Source organism: Drosophila simulans, chromosome 2L (genome assembly GCF_016746395.2).
Source record: "Drosophila simulans strain w501 chromosome 2L, Prin_Dsim_3.1, whole genome shotgun sequence".
NCBI classification, from domain to species: domain Eukaryota; kingdom Metazoa; phylum Arthropoda; class Insecta; order Diptera; family Drosophilidae; genus Drosophila; species Drosophila simulans.
The window spans coordinates 4322779-4337420 of NC_052520.2; the positions used below are offsets into that span (position 1 = coordinate 4322779).

The window sequence follows — 14642 nt, forward strand, 5'->3', positions numbered from 1 at the left end:
TTCCCATTGCCATGGAAGCCATTGAAACCGAAACTGAAATCGAGTCGCCTATCGTCCATTGGCAGCACATTCATATATCTCGAGTTGAGACTTGCAAACAGTTCCACATATGTATCAATAGTATTATATAGGCTTCGGTCAGAGCTGGCACTCAATTTAAATATGTAGCAGCTAAAAACAATTGGCGGCTGATATGAAAATAAACTATTATTAAGGTCGATGCGATTAAAGGTCCCCCGACTGCGCATTTTGCCCAAGTCTAAGCACTGGAAATATAGAATCACGTTTTGGCTTTGTTTGAGATATGATATGCAATCCAATAGGGGGACAAAATGTGGAAACTGGGGGGAGGATTACTCACACTGCTATCAGCTCCCCTCCCCAATCGCCCCTCCACGCGATTCTTCGAAGAAATCGCAATTGTTTTTGTTTGGATTCAGTGCTTTGTTCTGCGATCGTGAGGTTCAAAGTTCGCTATCACTCAGACTAACAATGTAAGCGAAAACACTGAAACTCTTCAGGGATATCCAGCTACTACAGAGTGAGAAATCAAGCGGGTCACCATGGAAAGTTCATCTGCTTATCAAGGCTTTTCCGATCTACACTTTAGACTGAGAATGGTCTTGAAACGTGCCATTTGGTAATTCTAGATTAAATAGCCCATTAAAAAATAGAGAAATTGCCTAATTTAATTACGAAATAACCGCTTTTTTCGCCGTGTACTCCGCTCTCGCTCTCCTCGGGGAGTTTCGCTCCATCAAATCCAAGTGCAGCTGAACCCGAATCGCACTGGATTTCCCACTGGGCCGTCCCCTTTGTGTGTGTTTACAGTCAGCTGTTTTCGGAGCAGCGGAACGCCAACGCACACTTGTGCGCCATGCGCACTACCGCTCACACACACATACACACACGCGGATTAATTTAAGTGTATGCCAGCATTTGAATTGAGCATTGGACAAAGCGAGAGAGCTGCGACTTCCCCATTGACGAAACAGCCGTAGTATCCGTATCCGAGTGATGGGAAGGGTACTCACACATTGTACCTAGTATCTAATTGATAGTATAGAACTTATTAAGAAGATACTATATACATCAGATAACTAAGAGCATCAGATACAGCAGTATCTGACATTTGTACCCATAGATGCAGTAACTTCAAGAAGAGATAGATTTAAAAATAAGTACAATAATAACCCAATAAATGTTGTACCAATTTTGTATCTGAGCATATATGTACCGAACTTTATATCTCCACATGCTATGTATCTGAAAGATGCCTTGACTATTATTTATAATTTGTATCCGAGAGTCAGGTACAAACAGCCAGGCAGCACTGACGCTATCCGGATGGCTGCGCTGGCTCACACAGATACAGATACATTTACAGATACATATACAGATACGGGTACCAAAGTGCCAGAATGCCAGAACGGATACTCGTGAGCGAAAGCGCTCTCAGCTGGCAGCTGGTAGCTGGTGGCTGGTAGCTTAGCAGCCGCCGCAGTTTCAGTTTCAGTTCGCGTTCAGTTCTTCGTCGTTCGCGCTGTATGAATGTTGTTGCCTTCTGCGGTCGAGCGGGATTTTCGTTTTCGGTCAGGAATCGAGTCCAATCGGAACGGATCGGATCGCGGTGAATAAAAACACGTTTCGCCTAGGCACAAGATACACTTTTGCGTATTCCTGCAGTGCCTCGCTTACCATCTGGTAATGGTATTTCGGTTCTGTTGCTCTCACTCCCGTCGAATCGTCGAATAGTCGAATTGTGGCGCATTTAAATAGCTGGCGTTGTTTGTTTGTTTGCTGGCTGCCGCGACCATAACACAGAATACAACAAAGAAGCCAAAGGCACGAGCACGAGTATCTCGCAGTCTCAGTATCTTCTGAAAGCGCTCCGCAAAGTATCTAATGTGCGCGGGAGCGGTACAGTGAATACGGTCTCTTCTGGCAGCGGCCAAAAAATATATAATGCTAATAAACCAAAAACACGTTTTATGCCATTTGTGTTTTGCTCTTCTCGGAAATAGGCCCCATCTTAATAGAAATCCAAAGGTGAGCACGAGTGAAGTAATTGCGTCTTTTTCGGGCTTCCTGCACTCTGCAGTCGCAGATTTATTTAGCTACCCACCACCACCACCACCATAATAAACTTCGCAGCCGGAGTTATATGTAATATGCCTCCCCCTTGGGTAGACCCATATGTATCTTTAATGTTTTCCTGCCGTTTGTATCTCGATAGAGCGCCTGCGCTCTCTTTTCAGGAGCAATTATTTGCAAAATGCTCCGGCGGTGGCTGTTGTTTTCAAATGTTTATGCCCCGCCGCGCCGCGCCATTTGTTAATAGCAGATGACACATCTGAGCAGGTTGAAGTCTTCAGCCGCTCACGCCACCCGAAAAAAAAAGAAGAAACACAACTGAAAACCAGATCGGGCCAGCCAGATTTTCGGGGGTCAGTGGCTCGCGAGGGGGTGTACAGACTGACCTACTTCGATTACGGTTAGGGTAGGACCTCATCTCGGGTCATCCACCCACGAAATCTGTGAGAGAAGTGCTCAGTTCCGAGAATCCTAAATTTAAAACTCCCCATCGTGCGGCGGCCTGATTCCCAGATTACCAAATCCGCAGCTGTGCGTGGCCAGTTTCGAGTGCCGGTGTTCCAAGTTCCCAGATAACGAGTCGGTGGCCGACAAACAGCTGGCCGTCCACGTCCAGTCGCGTCAACTTGAATCGCACGGATGGGCCATATAACTATAGTTCGCAGTGTGTGCGATTACGCGCCTTACATCTTCGGCGATTAGCGAAAAGGAAGCCCGCGCCCAGTAGCAGGAAGCCTATCGGTCTGCCCATCTAATCGCTAGTCGAACTGCAAACAAATCTGTAATAAAAACCCGTGTACACTGAGAGAAACTCTCATTCTGCGAACTAACAAGACATATTTATCATGCTTTGAAAATGAACTATGCATCCGGTCGAGCAATTCAATTTTTAAATAACAAACATCCTCTTAATTTGTTTACTCACTCAATTTATAAAAGTGTGGAAACTGTTTCCTATTACAAAAAAGATTGGAAAATTGACTTGGAAACAAAGAAAGAGGAATTGTTGTGTGATGAGATGATATTTTTGGGACTTGTGCTCCGCAAAAACACGTGATATGCGAATAGGTAGTAAAATATTCTGCAGAAATTTTTGTTGATAACATAAACAATGTTTCATGAGTATTGGTTTTGCTTCAACTTTGTAAAATAAACCATAGATACTTAGGAATAAAGAGGTCTCGTAGCTAGAAATCTTGTAGAGAATTTCGGACTTTCCCCATAAGAAATTCTCTAACTGATCCGATTGATAACATTTCACCCCAGTGTAGGAGTAAGTCGGAATTCTCATCGCCAAACGGCATAAGCAAGAAATCTTATCAGACGGCCACCTGCAAAATTGGTTCCCAGTGCAAGCAAACCCAGCTCGCAACTCCCGATGCAGTGGACTTTGCGAGCTATTAGCTCTAGGAACGGAACCACTATATCCCAGTGCTGGTGCACTGGTCACTTTTTCTTGGCCGGACAGCGGGCACAGCTGTTTGTGAAGCCCATTCCCTGAGCCCTCGAGTGTCTGGCATTGAATTCAGCGTTTATCGGTTGTTCTTGACGGTGTCGTCGTTTCTCAACTGGCTCTTTGTCTGTATTTGTATCTGTGTCTGTATCTGTATCTGTGTATGTGTTTGTATCTGTATCTGTGTCTGGGTCTCTGGGCATTGTTCAGTAATTAGAAATTCATGCTGCTAGCTGCCATTGAGCAACTATTGAGCCGTAGACCTTTAGAACTGAGGGGGTGGGGTGGGCGGTACTTCCTGGGCTGTGATGTAATATGCCGAGTGTGTGTGGATAGAATTGAGAGTGTTCAAGAGTGCTTGATACACGCATCTGGCTGTGTGAGCTTGTCAAATCGATAGAGGCGAAACACCTCCATTTAAATTATGCTCGATTTGCATCGCTTCTCCCATTTCCCTTTCGTTGCAGAGCTGAAAGCTGAGTGGTACAATCAACATATAACGTGTACTTCCAATGCAGATGCCAATCCCCAGCGTATTCAATTAAAAAGCAGCATTCAAGATCCGCAAATACGTATCACAAAATATAAAGCATAAATCAACTGGAGCCAAATGCTGATGCCATATGCCAATAGCGATTGAAGCCAGAACTAAACGCATTCTCAACTAAAAACACACACAAACTAGCGCCATGAACGAGCTGCAGGCCTCCAGTGTCCCGCTGGTGGACAAGTGCTCCTCCCACGCCGTCATCCTGCCGGCGGCCAAGAGTCCCAACAAAGTCTCCGATTCGGCGGCCACCACGGCACCCAATGCCGTTCTCTACACGAGCGGGAACATGTCCCTATCAACGCTCTCCACAGGCAGCGGCAACCCAAATCCGAATCCAAATCCGAATCCGAGTCCCAATCCCAGACAGGAGCCAGTGCCACTGCTCAGCCAACTGAAGCTGACCAACGACCTGAAGCAGAACAGTCACGGGTGAGTTGTTTAAATTATGAAAATCTATTATTTTTTCTAAGTACCCTATTTACAATGATGTAACACACATCCAATTACAAATCATCAAGTGAGTTTGCCCGCTCTGTGCACCCAAAAGATAATTGCATTAACCGGGATTAGGCTGGAATGGGCGGGCGTTTTGGGTTACCCAGCAACCTGTCACTCCAGCTGTGGGGATTATGGGCGGCAGTGAACTGAAATGTGTCCCCTGACCCTGAACTGCTGGCTAGTATTGCAATCGTTCCTGCGGCCACTCTGCAATTTCCGCTCGTGCAAGCCAAGGACACTGGCTTTCCTGTGGGCAAGTGGCTAACTGGGTGTGGGTGGATAGGCGGCCCAGTATCAGGCAACTAATCACGCTGTCACAAGTCACTTTTCCACTGAGGTGACACTTCTATTTTTAACACCTAACCGCATAAAACCATTACAAAAATCAAAGCTATTCGCTGGGAGTGGGATCTCGAGAGGGATCTATTAATACGACCGACGAGTCAAAATTAGCACGCATCTGTAATGCTCATATCTTCCTTCCGCTTGGAACATGCCACCTGCCAGGACATTTGAGGTGTGCCGGAAGTGGAAAGAGAGAAAGAAGCAGCAGCAAATGCCTGGAAAATCGATGGCTCTACTCCGTCTCACAAATCGCGTGTCAGCAGGGAAACGGTGCCAGCCACGCCTCCTCATAAATTATGCAGAGTTGTAAGAACATTTTAAAGCTACTGCTCAAGAACTTAGAACCCTGCGTCTTAAGTTGCCTTTGAATTGAAACACTGACACAGTGTCCTCACAGCAGCCTTGTAATGTTTTTTCTAACCAATTTAATTAAAATGCAAATGAAAAATCTATTGGTATTGGAACACGCCCACGTAGCAATCAGTGCAGGGCAAACGGGGCCTTTTTAAGGACAGCCTCTCTGAATGCTGCACAATTCCAGCAATCAGGTTGGCTGGCTGGCCGGGCCCCGGGTCCAAGGATTCGATGGGAAGCCAACAGGAAGGCAGCCATAAAGAGCGCCTTAAATGCCAACCTATCCTACGTGTCCTTTCGACCCGGTCCAACCACCCACCCCCCTCTGTCGACACTGCCATAAATAATAAGCCACAAACAGACGCACATATGTGCGGAGCGGGAAACCGAAGGAAAAAACAAGTAACAGTGAATGAAACGCCGCCAAAAGGCAAAAAGCCGTAAAAGCCATAAGACCAAGCAAAACAATACAAGGCGGGCAGACAAAAGAGGTCCTGCGGGTCCTTACAGCAGCACCGAATGTGGGCTGCCCTCTGCTCAGGGCTATTTCCAACTTATCAAAATCACATGCGCACGCGATGAATAATATTTTTGCTTCAACAGATAATTATTTAAAATAATGCAAAATACTCGACAGCTTTCAGAGTGTTCTTAAGCTTTCTCAAAATCTATATATATAAAGGATGTCAGTTTCTTATTTTTAAAAAGCTTTCAAGTATGCGTGCCAAGTTTATTATAATTTTATTAGAAAACAAATATAGGTACTATTTACTCGCGCAATACCCCACACAACTTGTTAGTTCAGTCGATATACCCCTTTCGTGAGGCAGCAGGACAGCAGAAGGACCTCGCGGCGCCGCATGCCTGGAAAAATCGAACAAGCCGCCAAGCTGTCCAACGTCGTGCCGCAGTCAGCAGTTGGACTCCGCTCGGCTTTTCAGCTTTTTAGTCCTGCGGCAACATCGCGTCTGTGTGCGGCACTCCGTCAGTTTGGTTTTCGGCCTCAAATATTTATGTGCTTATTAGAAAAATGATTCAACAGCCATTCGCCGCCCTCTATTGAGCTGCAAACTGCCCGTGCTCCACCACGTGCTGCTGGCTTTTTACGTGTGATTTCCTCTTTTTTATGTGATTTTTTGGCAAGTGAACAAGAGACTACGCGACGTGTACGCCGGCCGGTTATGTAATGTGAAGTTGCCGCAAACTTAGCAACGCCAAAAGTCCGGGCTGCAGTTTTAGACTTTGAGGCGCCACGCCGTCGCCAAGTTTTCCCCAGTCGATTGACAACCTGTGCACCCTTGAGCCGCTCGGACGACCGCAAAAGTCAGCCAGTCAGCCAACACAACACTCGAGGCATGTTGACCTTCTCCCCCGCTCCGAGGGCACGGGCAAACAGGGCAGCAGCGGTCCTGGACAGGACCTGCTCCCACGCTCGGCAAACGTCCGCCCCCACATCCATTTCCCGCCCACATATCCGTTTGCATATTTGATTGGCCTTGCCGCGTTTCCTTAATAACGTAAATGGTGCGGGAATTAAAGCCACATGATTGTTCCCATGCATAACGCTTGAATAATTGTCTCCGATTTTGAGTCCACGTGTGTTTTCAGATATAGATAGGTGCACAGCAAATGCTGAGTAATTTCATACTCTTAAAAATTATGTTGAGCTCGTACAGAAATGTTAACGCCATATAATTGCTCCCAAAGTTCAGTTCCAAGTGACCATAAAAAGTTTATTACTCAAAAAATGCTTGCTTAATCATCTTTTCGCTGCTATAACTCAAAACTTATGACTGTTGGCTTAGCAATCACATTTGATTGAGTTCTCCTTGGCAGCTTGTAAAGGATCTTGGACTTGGTTCTTCGCTACATATTCATAGAAATTCCACATGAATACGTATGAATATATCAGCTTTAATTGGCACTTTTGCATAGGCGCCACTCCTGCCGTTCAGGATGCCATCCATCGTTGGCACACTTGCTGTTATTAATACTTTTATTAATCGCCGTGGACTCGCCGCCCCTCCGTTGCAGGCACTTATAAATCGCTTAATTGCCGTTAAGCGGGGATGATCTAACGCCAGCTGATATTTCCGGTTGTGCCGCCTAATCAGTGCGAACACAATGTAACTGGCCCCGCGGCCCCAAGGTTCACAAATTTAGAAACTAGAACTAGAACTAGAACTAGAGTGTGTGCAGTAGCCGGCAGATATCAACTGATTGAGTTACCAGCGGCAGCTGCTGCTTTATGACTGGCTATCAATCAATTAAGTAGGGCCGCAATCGATGCCTTCGAACCTGGCAACAATTACCACGCATTAAGATTGATAAGCAATCAAAGAACCCGGAAGGGATTGCGTGACCGACTCCATTTGAATCCAATTGAGCGGCTGAATCGAGAAGACAACTGTCGGGAGTTGCGCACAATTGTTATTCTACCCCCTCACTAAATGGATGGCAAATATATATATATAATATCCCTGCTCTTGGAAGTGCATTTCGCAAGACAAAGTGCTTCAGACTTCGTCGAGTCTTCGTTGAGTTGAGTTGAGTTGGGTTCGTTAGCATTGCACTCTGGGTGCATGCGCACTCGAAATGTACTCGCTCCGGGTGCTCGTGCACCGAGATATTCGCGGCAAACGATTCGCAATACTACCACGCACACCCATACAACTCAGCTTGCCCGATACTGAGAGTCATATTTATCGTAGCTGAAAGAGGCCACAGCAAAGCAAAGCAAAGCAAAGCAATGTAAAAGCAAAAGCACAAGCAAAACAGCATTTGTTTATCGGAGTGTGTTGGTACTAGTCTCTCAATTGTATCTGTATCTGAATTCACTTAGCATGGCCCACCGCCAACAGCTGACTTTCCCCGCCGCCTAGCCACCAATTTCAATTTAATGTCTTGCCATTACGACCGCCTCGAGTTGCAGGTCGAAATTATAGAAATTATATTGAAGCGGATTCCAGAAGCTAATTGGTTGCTCCGTACATGGTTACTCCACACAAATGGGCTCCATAGTGCGTGCTAAGTTCCTAAACGAATCCGGTGGATAGTACTACCTATAGGGAGGAAACAAAGGAAACTCTGTGTTGTAGTACTTCTTTATGAATTTATATGCAGTTTTATCTTTATATGCAGTGAGTACTGCTCACTAAAACCTAGTTGTGTCGAACTTCTTATAGGACTTCTGCTGGTCATCATCTTGCAGGCTTCACTGTTCTGCCTTACATTGTTAGGTTTTCCCGAGTTCTCAGCACGCCAGTGATAAGTAGTTCAGCCAGATACACTGACCTTTAATCCCCTCGTGCTGCACACCCCACCATCACTACTGATTACTGGTCGAGGGGCTTCCTTCCCAATCAATCAATTTTGACCAACTAGCTCAACTAATTTGCACCCAAAAAGTTGTAATGTTAATTGGCATTGGCCCGCTGCATCGGCGGCGTCGGCGGACTTATCAATCGAAGTCGGTCGACGGCATGCGAGCAATCACTAATGAAAACGCACTCGGCTCTTTGGCCCAAGGTATGACAGACGTTTCATGAATGAAACAAAACCGGTGTGAACTTTGGTCTTTCCAACGTGGGAGATGGAGATGAATGGATGAGGGCGGATGACGGCTGTGACACAATGTGCAAATCGTTGAGGGGACACGAATGGGGCACTAAATGACTGACGCTGCTGATTGATCCATTGATTGACGATTTAGGTCGTTTCGGGGCGGCATCATGAGCCGCTGAGGAGTGTGGTGCTGGGTGTTAGCGAATAATTATGGAACTGACGCTGACCCGATGCGTCAGCGTGGAAAGTGGTGGCATTCAGAACTCCAGTTTCGAGACCGCCGCCTCTCAATCCCAATCCCAGGAGGATGTCAGTCGCCGGAGGTCCGCCGCCTATGCCGCGGCCTATGCGGAAATGCTGCGCGATGCAGGACACCAGCGCTCCATGTCCTTGGTGCAGACCAAGCTGACCAAGAACGGCAGCTGTGTCAGTGCCCTGAAAAAAAGGCCCAAGTAGGAATCAACACAATGCACCGGAGATGCAATACTAAATATACTCACAACTAAAGATGACTCATCTCTGCTTCCTTTCAGGTCCCAGAACAACTTGTGCAATGGCGGCTTGGGCAGCAACAACCATGCTTTGGCCCCCAAGGTGGCCAACAACAGCGGTGGAAGTCCGAATGGCCAGAAGAAGGGTACCATCGCCTTGTCCCATCTGCCCCAACGGCCGCCGGTGGACATCGAGTTCTGTGATATATCCTACTCAGTTACCGATAGCCATCGGCGCGGATTCAAGACCATCCTGAAGAGCGTCTCGGGCAAGTTCCGGAATGGAGAGATCACAGCTATCATGGGACCCTCAGGAGCCGGAAAAAGCACACTAATGAACATCCTGGCGGGCTACAAGTGAGTACTTTTATCGGCTAAAGTTTGATGTAGGCACACATAAATGAAGATGAGAAGATCAAGGTCCTTTAAGCCAGATGATTGTCTTAAAGAAAGATTAAATATCATGTAGTAGTGCCTAAATCAAATTGACTTTAATCTGATAATAAAACCCCATATTTTAATGATCAACTAATGATGCTTCCCACCTTTTACAGAACTGCCCAACTCAGCGGCTCCGTACTGATCAACAGCAAGGAGCGGAATCTGCGGCGCTTCCGCAAGCTCTCCTGCTACATCATGCAGGACGATGTGCTGATCGCCAATCTGACCGTTCGCGAGGCCATGATGGTGGCCGCCAACCTGAAGCTGGGAAAGAACATGATCAGCTACGCCAAGGTGGTGGTGGTCGAGGAGATCCTCGAGACGATTGGCCTGAAGGAGTCGGTGAACACGCTGACCTGCAATCTATCTGGTGGCCAAAGGAAGCGACTGTCCATTGCCCTCGAACTGGTCAACAATCCACCAGTGATGTTCTTCGACGAACCCACCTCCGGACTGGACAGCTCCACCTGCTTCCAGCTCATATCGCTGCTGAGATCGTTGGCCAGAGGAGGCCGCACCATAGTGTGTACAATCCATCAGCCGTCGGCGCGTCTCTTCGAGAAGTTCGATCATCTGTATCTGCTGGCCCAGGGCCAGTGCGTTTACGAGGGTAGAGTGAAGGGACTGGTGCCGTACCTATCATCACTGGGCTACGAATGCCCCTCATATCACAATCCTGCTGACTATGTCCTGGAGGTGGCGTCCGGGGAGTACGGAGACGCTGTTCCCAAGCTGGTGGATGCGGTGAAGAGTGGAGCTTGCAAGAAGTACGCGCACAAGGATTATGTACTGACGCTGGCCCAAAAGGGCTGCAACAATGACATTATCAAGGGCAGTGGCAGCGGAGCGGATAACGCGATGGCCATCTTGACCCTGGAGGATGAGAAGCCGCCGTTGGAGGACAGGCAACTGGAGCCCTCTATTCCCGTCGAGGATCCTGCGGAGCTGAAACCACCGAAGCTGGAGACGCAGCAGTCCCAAAACTCCGACTGCAGCGTGGTCAATATGCCGACCAATGCCGTGGACGACAGTTGCAGCTTTAGCTCCTCGAAGGGCACCCAAAATGCTGTGGGTGGTTCGGGATCGGGAGGACCCAGTGCCGTCGTGGGCTGCATGACCTCGCTGCTGGATTCGCACGAGAGCGTGGTCACACTGCCCAACAAGACGGGATTCCCCACCAGCGGCTGGACACAGTTCTGGATCCTGCTCAAACGCTCATTCCGCACCATCCTGCGCGACAAAATGCTGACCCACATGCGACTCTTCTCCCACGTGATCGTTGGAGCCATCATCGGGATGATCTACTACGATGTGGGCAACGAGGCCAGCAAGATCATGAGCAACGCGGGATGCATCTTCTTCGTCTCCCTGTTCACCACCTTCACGGCCATGATGCCTACCATTCTGACCTGTGAGTTGATCGATTTCGAGTTTTTGGCCACAAATATAATCTGGAATCTTTAATTCGCAGTTCCCACCGAAATGTCAGTGTTCGTGAGGGAGCATCTCAACTACTGGTACTCCCTGAAGGCGTTCTACTTTGCCAAGACCATAGCGGACATGCCATTTCAGGTGATTATTATTGAACAGCTTAATGAGCTGAACAATTATTTAATCCGATATATTCCCTTGCAGATCGTCTTCTCCAGCGTCTATGTCCTGGTGGTGTACTACCTAACCTCACAGCCAATGGAATTGGAGCGGGTCTCGATGTTCGTGCTGATCTGCGTGCTGAACTCTCTGGTGGCACAGTCGCTGGGACTGCTGATCGGGGCGGGGATGAACATCGAGACGGGCGTATTCCTCGGCCCCGTGACGACCATACCCACGATATTGTTCTCCGGGTTCTTTGTGAACTTTGACACCATTCCGGGCTACCTGCAGTGGGTGACCTACGTCAGTTATGTGCGCTATGGCTTCGAAGGTGAGTTGGGATATATCTACCTTCAGATATGTTTAACTTACATTACTTTTAATTAATTAGGTGCCATGGTAGCCATCTATGGAATGGATCGGGCCAAGATGCAGTGCAATCAAATGTACTGCCACTACCGAGTGCCCAAGAAGTTTCTGGAGGAGATGTCCATGGATAACGCTCTGTTTTGGGTGGACGCCGTCGCCCTGATCGGAATCTTCTTTGCCCTGCGCATCATCGCCTACTTCGTGCTGCGATGGAAACTGCACATGATTCGCTAAGCGGACAGCTTGTGGGATTTGTTCATAGTCTAGGGATATCATTATTACCATACGTTAGAGATCACCTGTACATAGAAAGGGGTTTGGGGCCTAGTGCGAGGGGAGGTTGGGATCCCAGGAAAGCTGGATTGTAGCTAGATGTAGCTTTACCGCATTCTTAAACTTCTCCCGTCGCGCTTTGTACGTTTATACAGACAGACAGACATACACACGCATCGCATCGGCATCCAGAAGACGATTCTAAATATATACCCATGGATATATATACACCCGTACAGTAGCTGTTCTGCATACCACAAAAAAATGGAATTTACATAGAACTATATATAGATATTAACTAGGAGTACCCACGTAGAGCCCCACTTCAACACACACTTTTATCGAGGTACATATAATTCTTGTGACCAAGCAGAAAAGAGTCTGAACTTAAGTAGGTTGAAAACATAACAAATTGTAGACAAGATCCTTTAGAGCGGAAACCGAATCGGTGCAGAGTTTAGGACACGACTTTCTCCCAACGTTCTTCACTCCGTCCCTAAGTCAAAAACACCACCTCCCTATACTCTTCTTTTGGCAATCGATTTCGAAACCAGAAAGGACGCAGCGTGCAATCAAACGGAAGTTAGGGCGAGCGTGGAAAGCGGAAACGGAAACAGAAATCATTCCCTTGTGATAGAAAGCGGTGCAGTCCGGGCTGGGGAATCCACATCCCGGACGGGAAAGGTAGAACCAAAAAAATCGGAGAAGGGAACCTGGCCAACTGGTGATATAAAGCAATTACTATTTTTACGGTGGGATGCAATCGGATTTGTGTTAGCTGCGCGTATTTGTGATTATTACATTTTAATTTAGTACATGTTTAGTTTAATTTTATACGTCTACATTTGTCATGCCAAAATAAATGCAATTTTCATTTAAACAGCAAGCTCTCCTTCCTTCGGAAGCCCCTCCCAAAGTAAATTATTTAGTATTAGTCTTTGATCTAAAACACATTGGAGTGATACACAAACCAAGTTTAACTACAGAAATCGGTGGCAACATATTCAGGCTCCTTTCAAAAGGACGGTATAGCATTGTAATTATTTATTAAGCAATCTGTTGAAGACGCCCCTGGAAATATTCGTTTGAGTATGGTGTGTTGTATATTTCGGTAGTTCGTAGCCCATGTTACACTGTACATTAACGTTAAAGAATGGCCATTGCTGTACACAAAACCCATATTAATTACTGTCAAAATCTGGTAGAGTATTTTTAATAAAGAACCCAAAACATCATCGATACCTTAAGAAGCTAATGATAAATATAATAAGTCTCGTATTTTAATAGGAAATTTAAATGTGGCGCTCTCGATAGATGGCGCTATACGCCAACGCCGAAAAGTATGCAAAGGTGTGCGGTTTTTTTTTTCAATTCGCTGTGATACGGTCGAATTTCTTTCGAATACGTCGAATGTATAGTATTTTACATTTATTCTACACAAGTGTAGAGCAGCGAGTTCGATAGATAAGAGCGAATTCGGCTCATGAACCATTAAGCATATATTTTGGCGCAATGTGTTTAAATTTATTTAATTTATATAAATATTTATTTAAAACAAACGCATTTTAAAAAAATTTTTGATTAAGCAGGCATTAGAATATATGAACATATTATAAAAAATACAAACCAAAATAGAGCTATATTTTTTGTCGCCGCAAAATGATAAAATTTAAACTTATCTAGATCAATTAATCTTAAAATAAATTTGGATATATATGATAAATTATTAAAATATACATTTTTTATAGTTTATATTAATCGTGTAAGGATGGTTATTACTCATACAGTGAAACATTTGACCAGATAAGGAAGTTTTAAGTTATATGCTGTGAAAAAATATAATCTTGTTAGAAGCTATTTGTGTGTTAATTAAATGATCCTATTTCCAAACTGAATTTTATTAAGTGATCATGGCTACTTAATAATAGTATCGAAACTGCTAAAATAAAATCTCCCACTTTGTGCAGTATTTGAAACCGTCTGCCTTTAAAATGAATGCTGAAGTGTACATCCAGATAGCGGGAAATTCACGTGTGTGAAAAGAAAAATTAAATTAATTCTCAAAATTGAATAAATTACGCGAATTATGTAACAGGCGAACAGGAACGGCCATCGAGCAGCAGCAGAAGCAGGAGCAAAACCGATGGCAGCTGGGAAAACCGCTTAGGAGCACTCACATCCACATTCTCTGCCACTCTCACTCTGGCACACACACATTCGCCGCGGGAAATGCTTTTCCCCCAAAAAGTCAAATAGTATTAAGTACGTGGAAGAAGCAGCAGCAGCAGCAGCAGCAGCCGAGACACTCGAGAAAAGCGGAAAAGCGGCGGTAGAGCGAGAGAGAGAGGAAGAGAGCTGGCGAGCGGGCCATAAAACATTTTCACATTTTCCACCGCCACGAACGAAGAGGGGTGGCTTCTTAAGGGGGTTGTCACACTATCGGAAAATGCCAGAGGAAGAGCCATCGAGTCAGAGAGGGATGGAGAGATGTGTGGAGAATCATCAAAGGTTTGCCGCAGCGGCTTTTCCGCCTTTGTGGCAAATCCTCAAAGGAATTTTCCGATATTTGTAGCAGGCAACCAGCAGTCAGCAGCAGGAAAACTTGACCGAAGAAAAA

General features: G+C 46.1%; 1 protein-coding gene across 3 annotated transcripts; it reads left to right on the plus strand.

Moving 5' to 3' along the window:
* The first annotated feature begins 1471 nt into the window (after positions 1-1471).
* Positions 1472-13280, plus strand: LOC6730948 (ATP-binding cassette sub-family G member 4). Of its 3 annotated transcripts, none has more exons than XM_016179532.3 (7): positions 1472-2049; positions 4015-4526; positions 9392-9706; positions 9904-11201; positions 11262-11362; positions 11426-11714; positions 11775-13280. In XM_016179532.3, exons 2-7 carry the CDS (start codon positions 4237-4239, stop codon positions 11984-11986), a joined length of 2505 nt encoding a protein of 834 aa, XP_016023408.1. In that variant the 5' UTR covers positions 1472-2049; positions 4015-4236; the 3' UTR covers positions 11987-13280. The 3 variants fall into 3 exon arrangements, with proteins under 3 accessions (XP_016023408.1, XP_039148213.1, XP_016023409.1); XM_039292279.2 differs by lacking the exons at positions 1472-2049; positions 4015-4526 and adding exons at positions 6045-6647; positions 9007-9310; XM_016179533.3 differs by lacking the exons at positions 1472-2049; positions 4015-4526 and adding an exon at positions 8400-9310.
* Positions 13281-14642: the final 1362 nt, after the last annotated feature.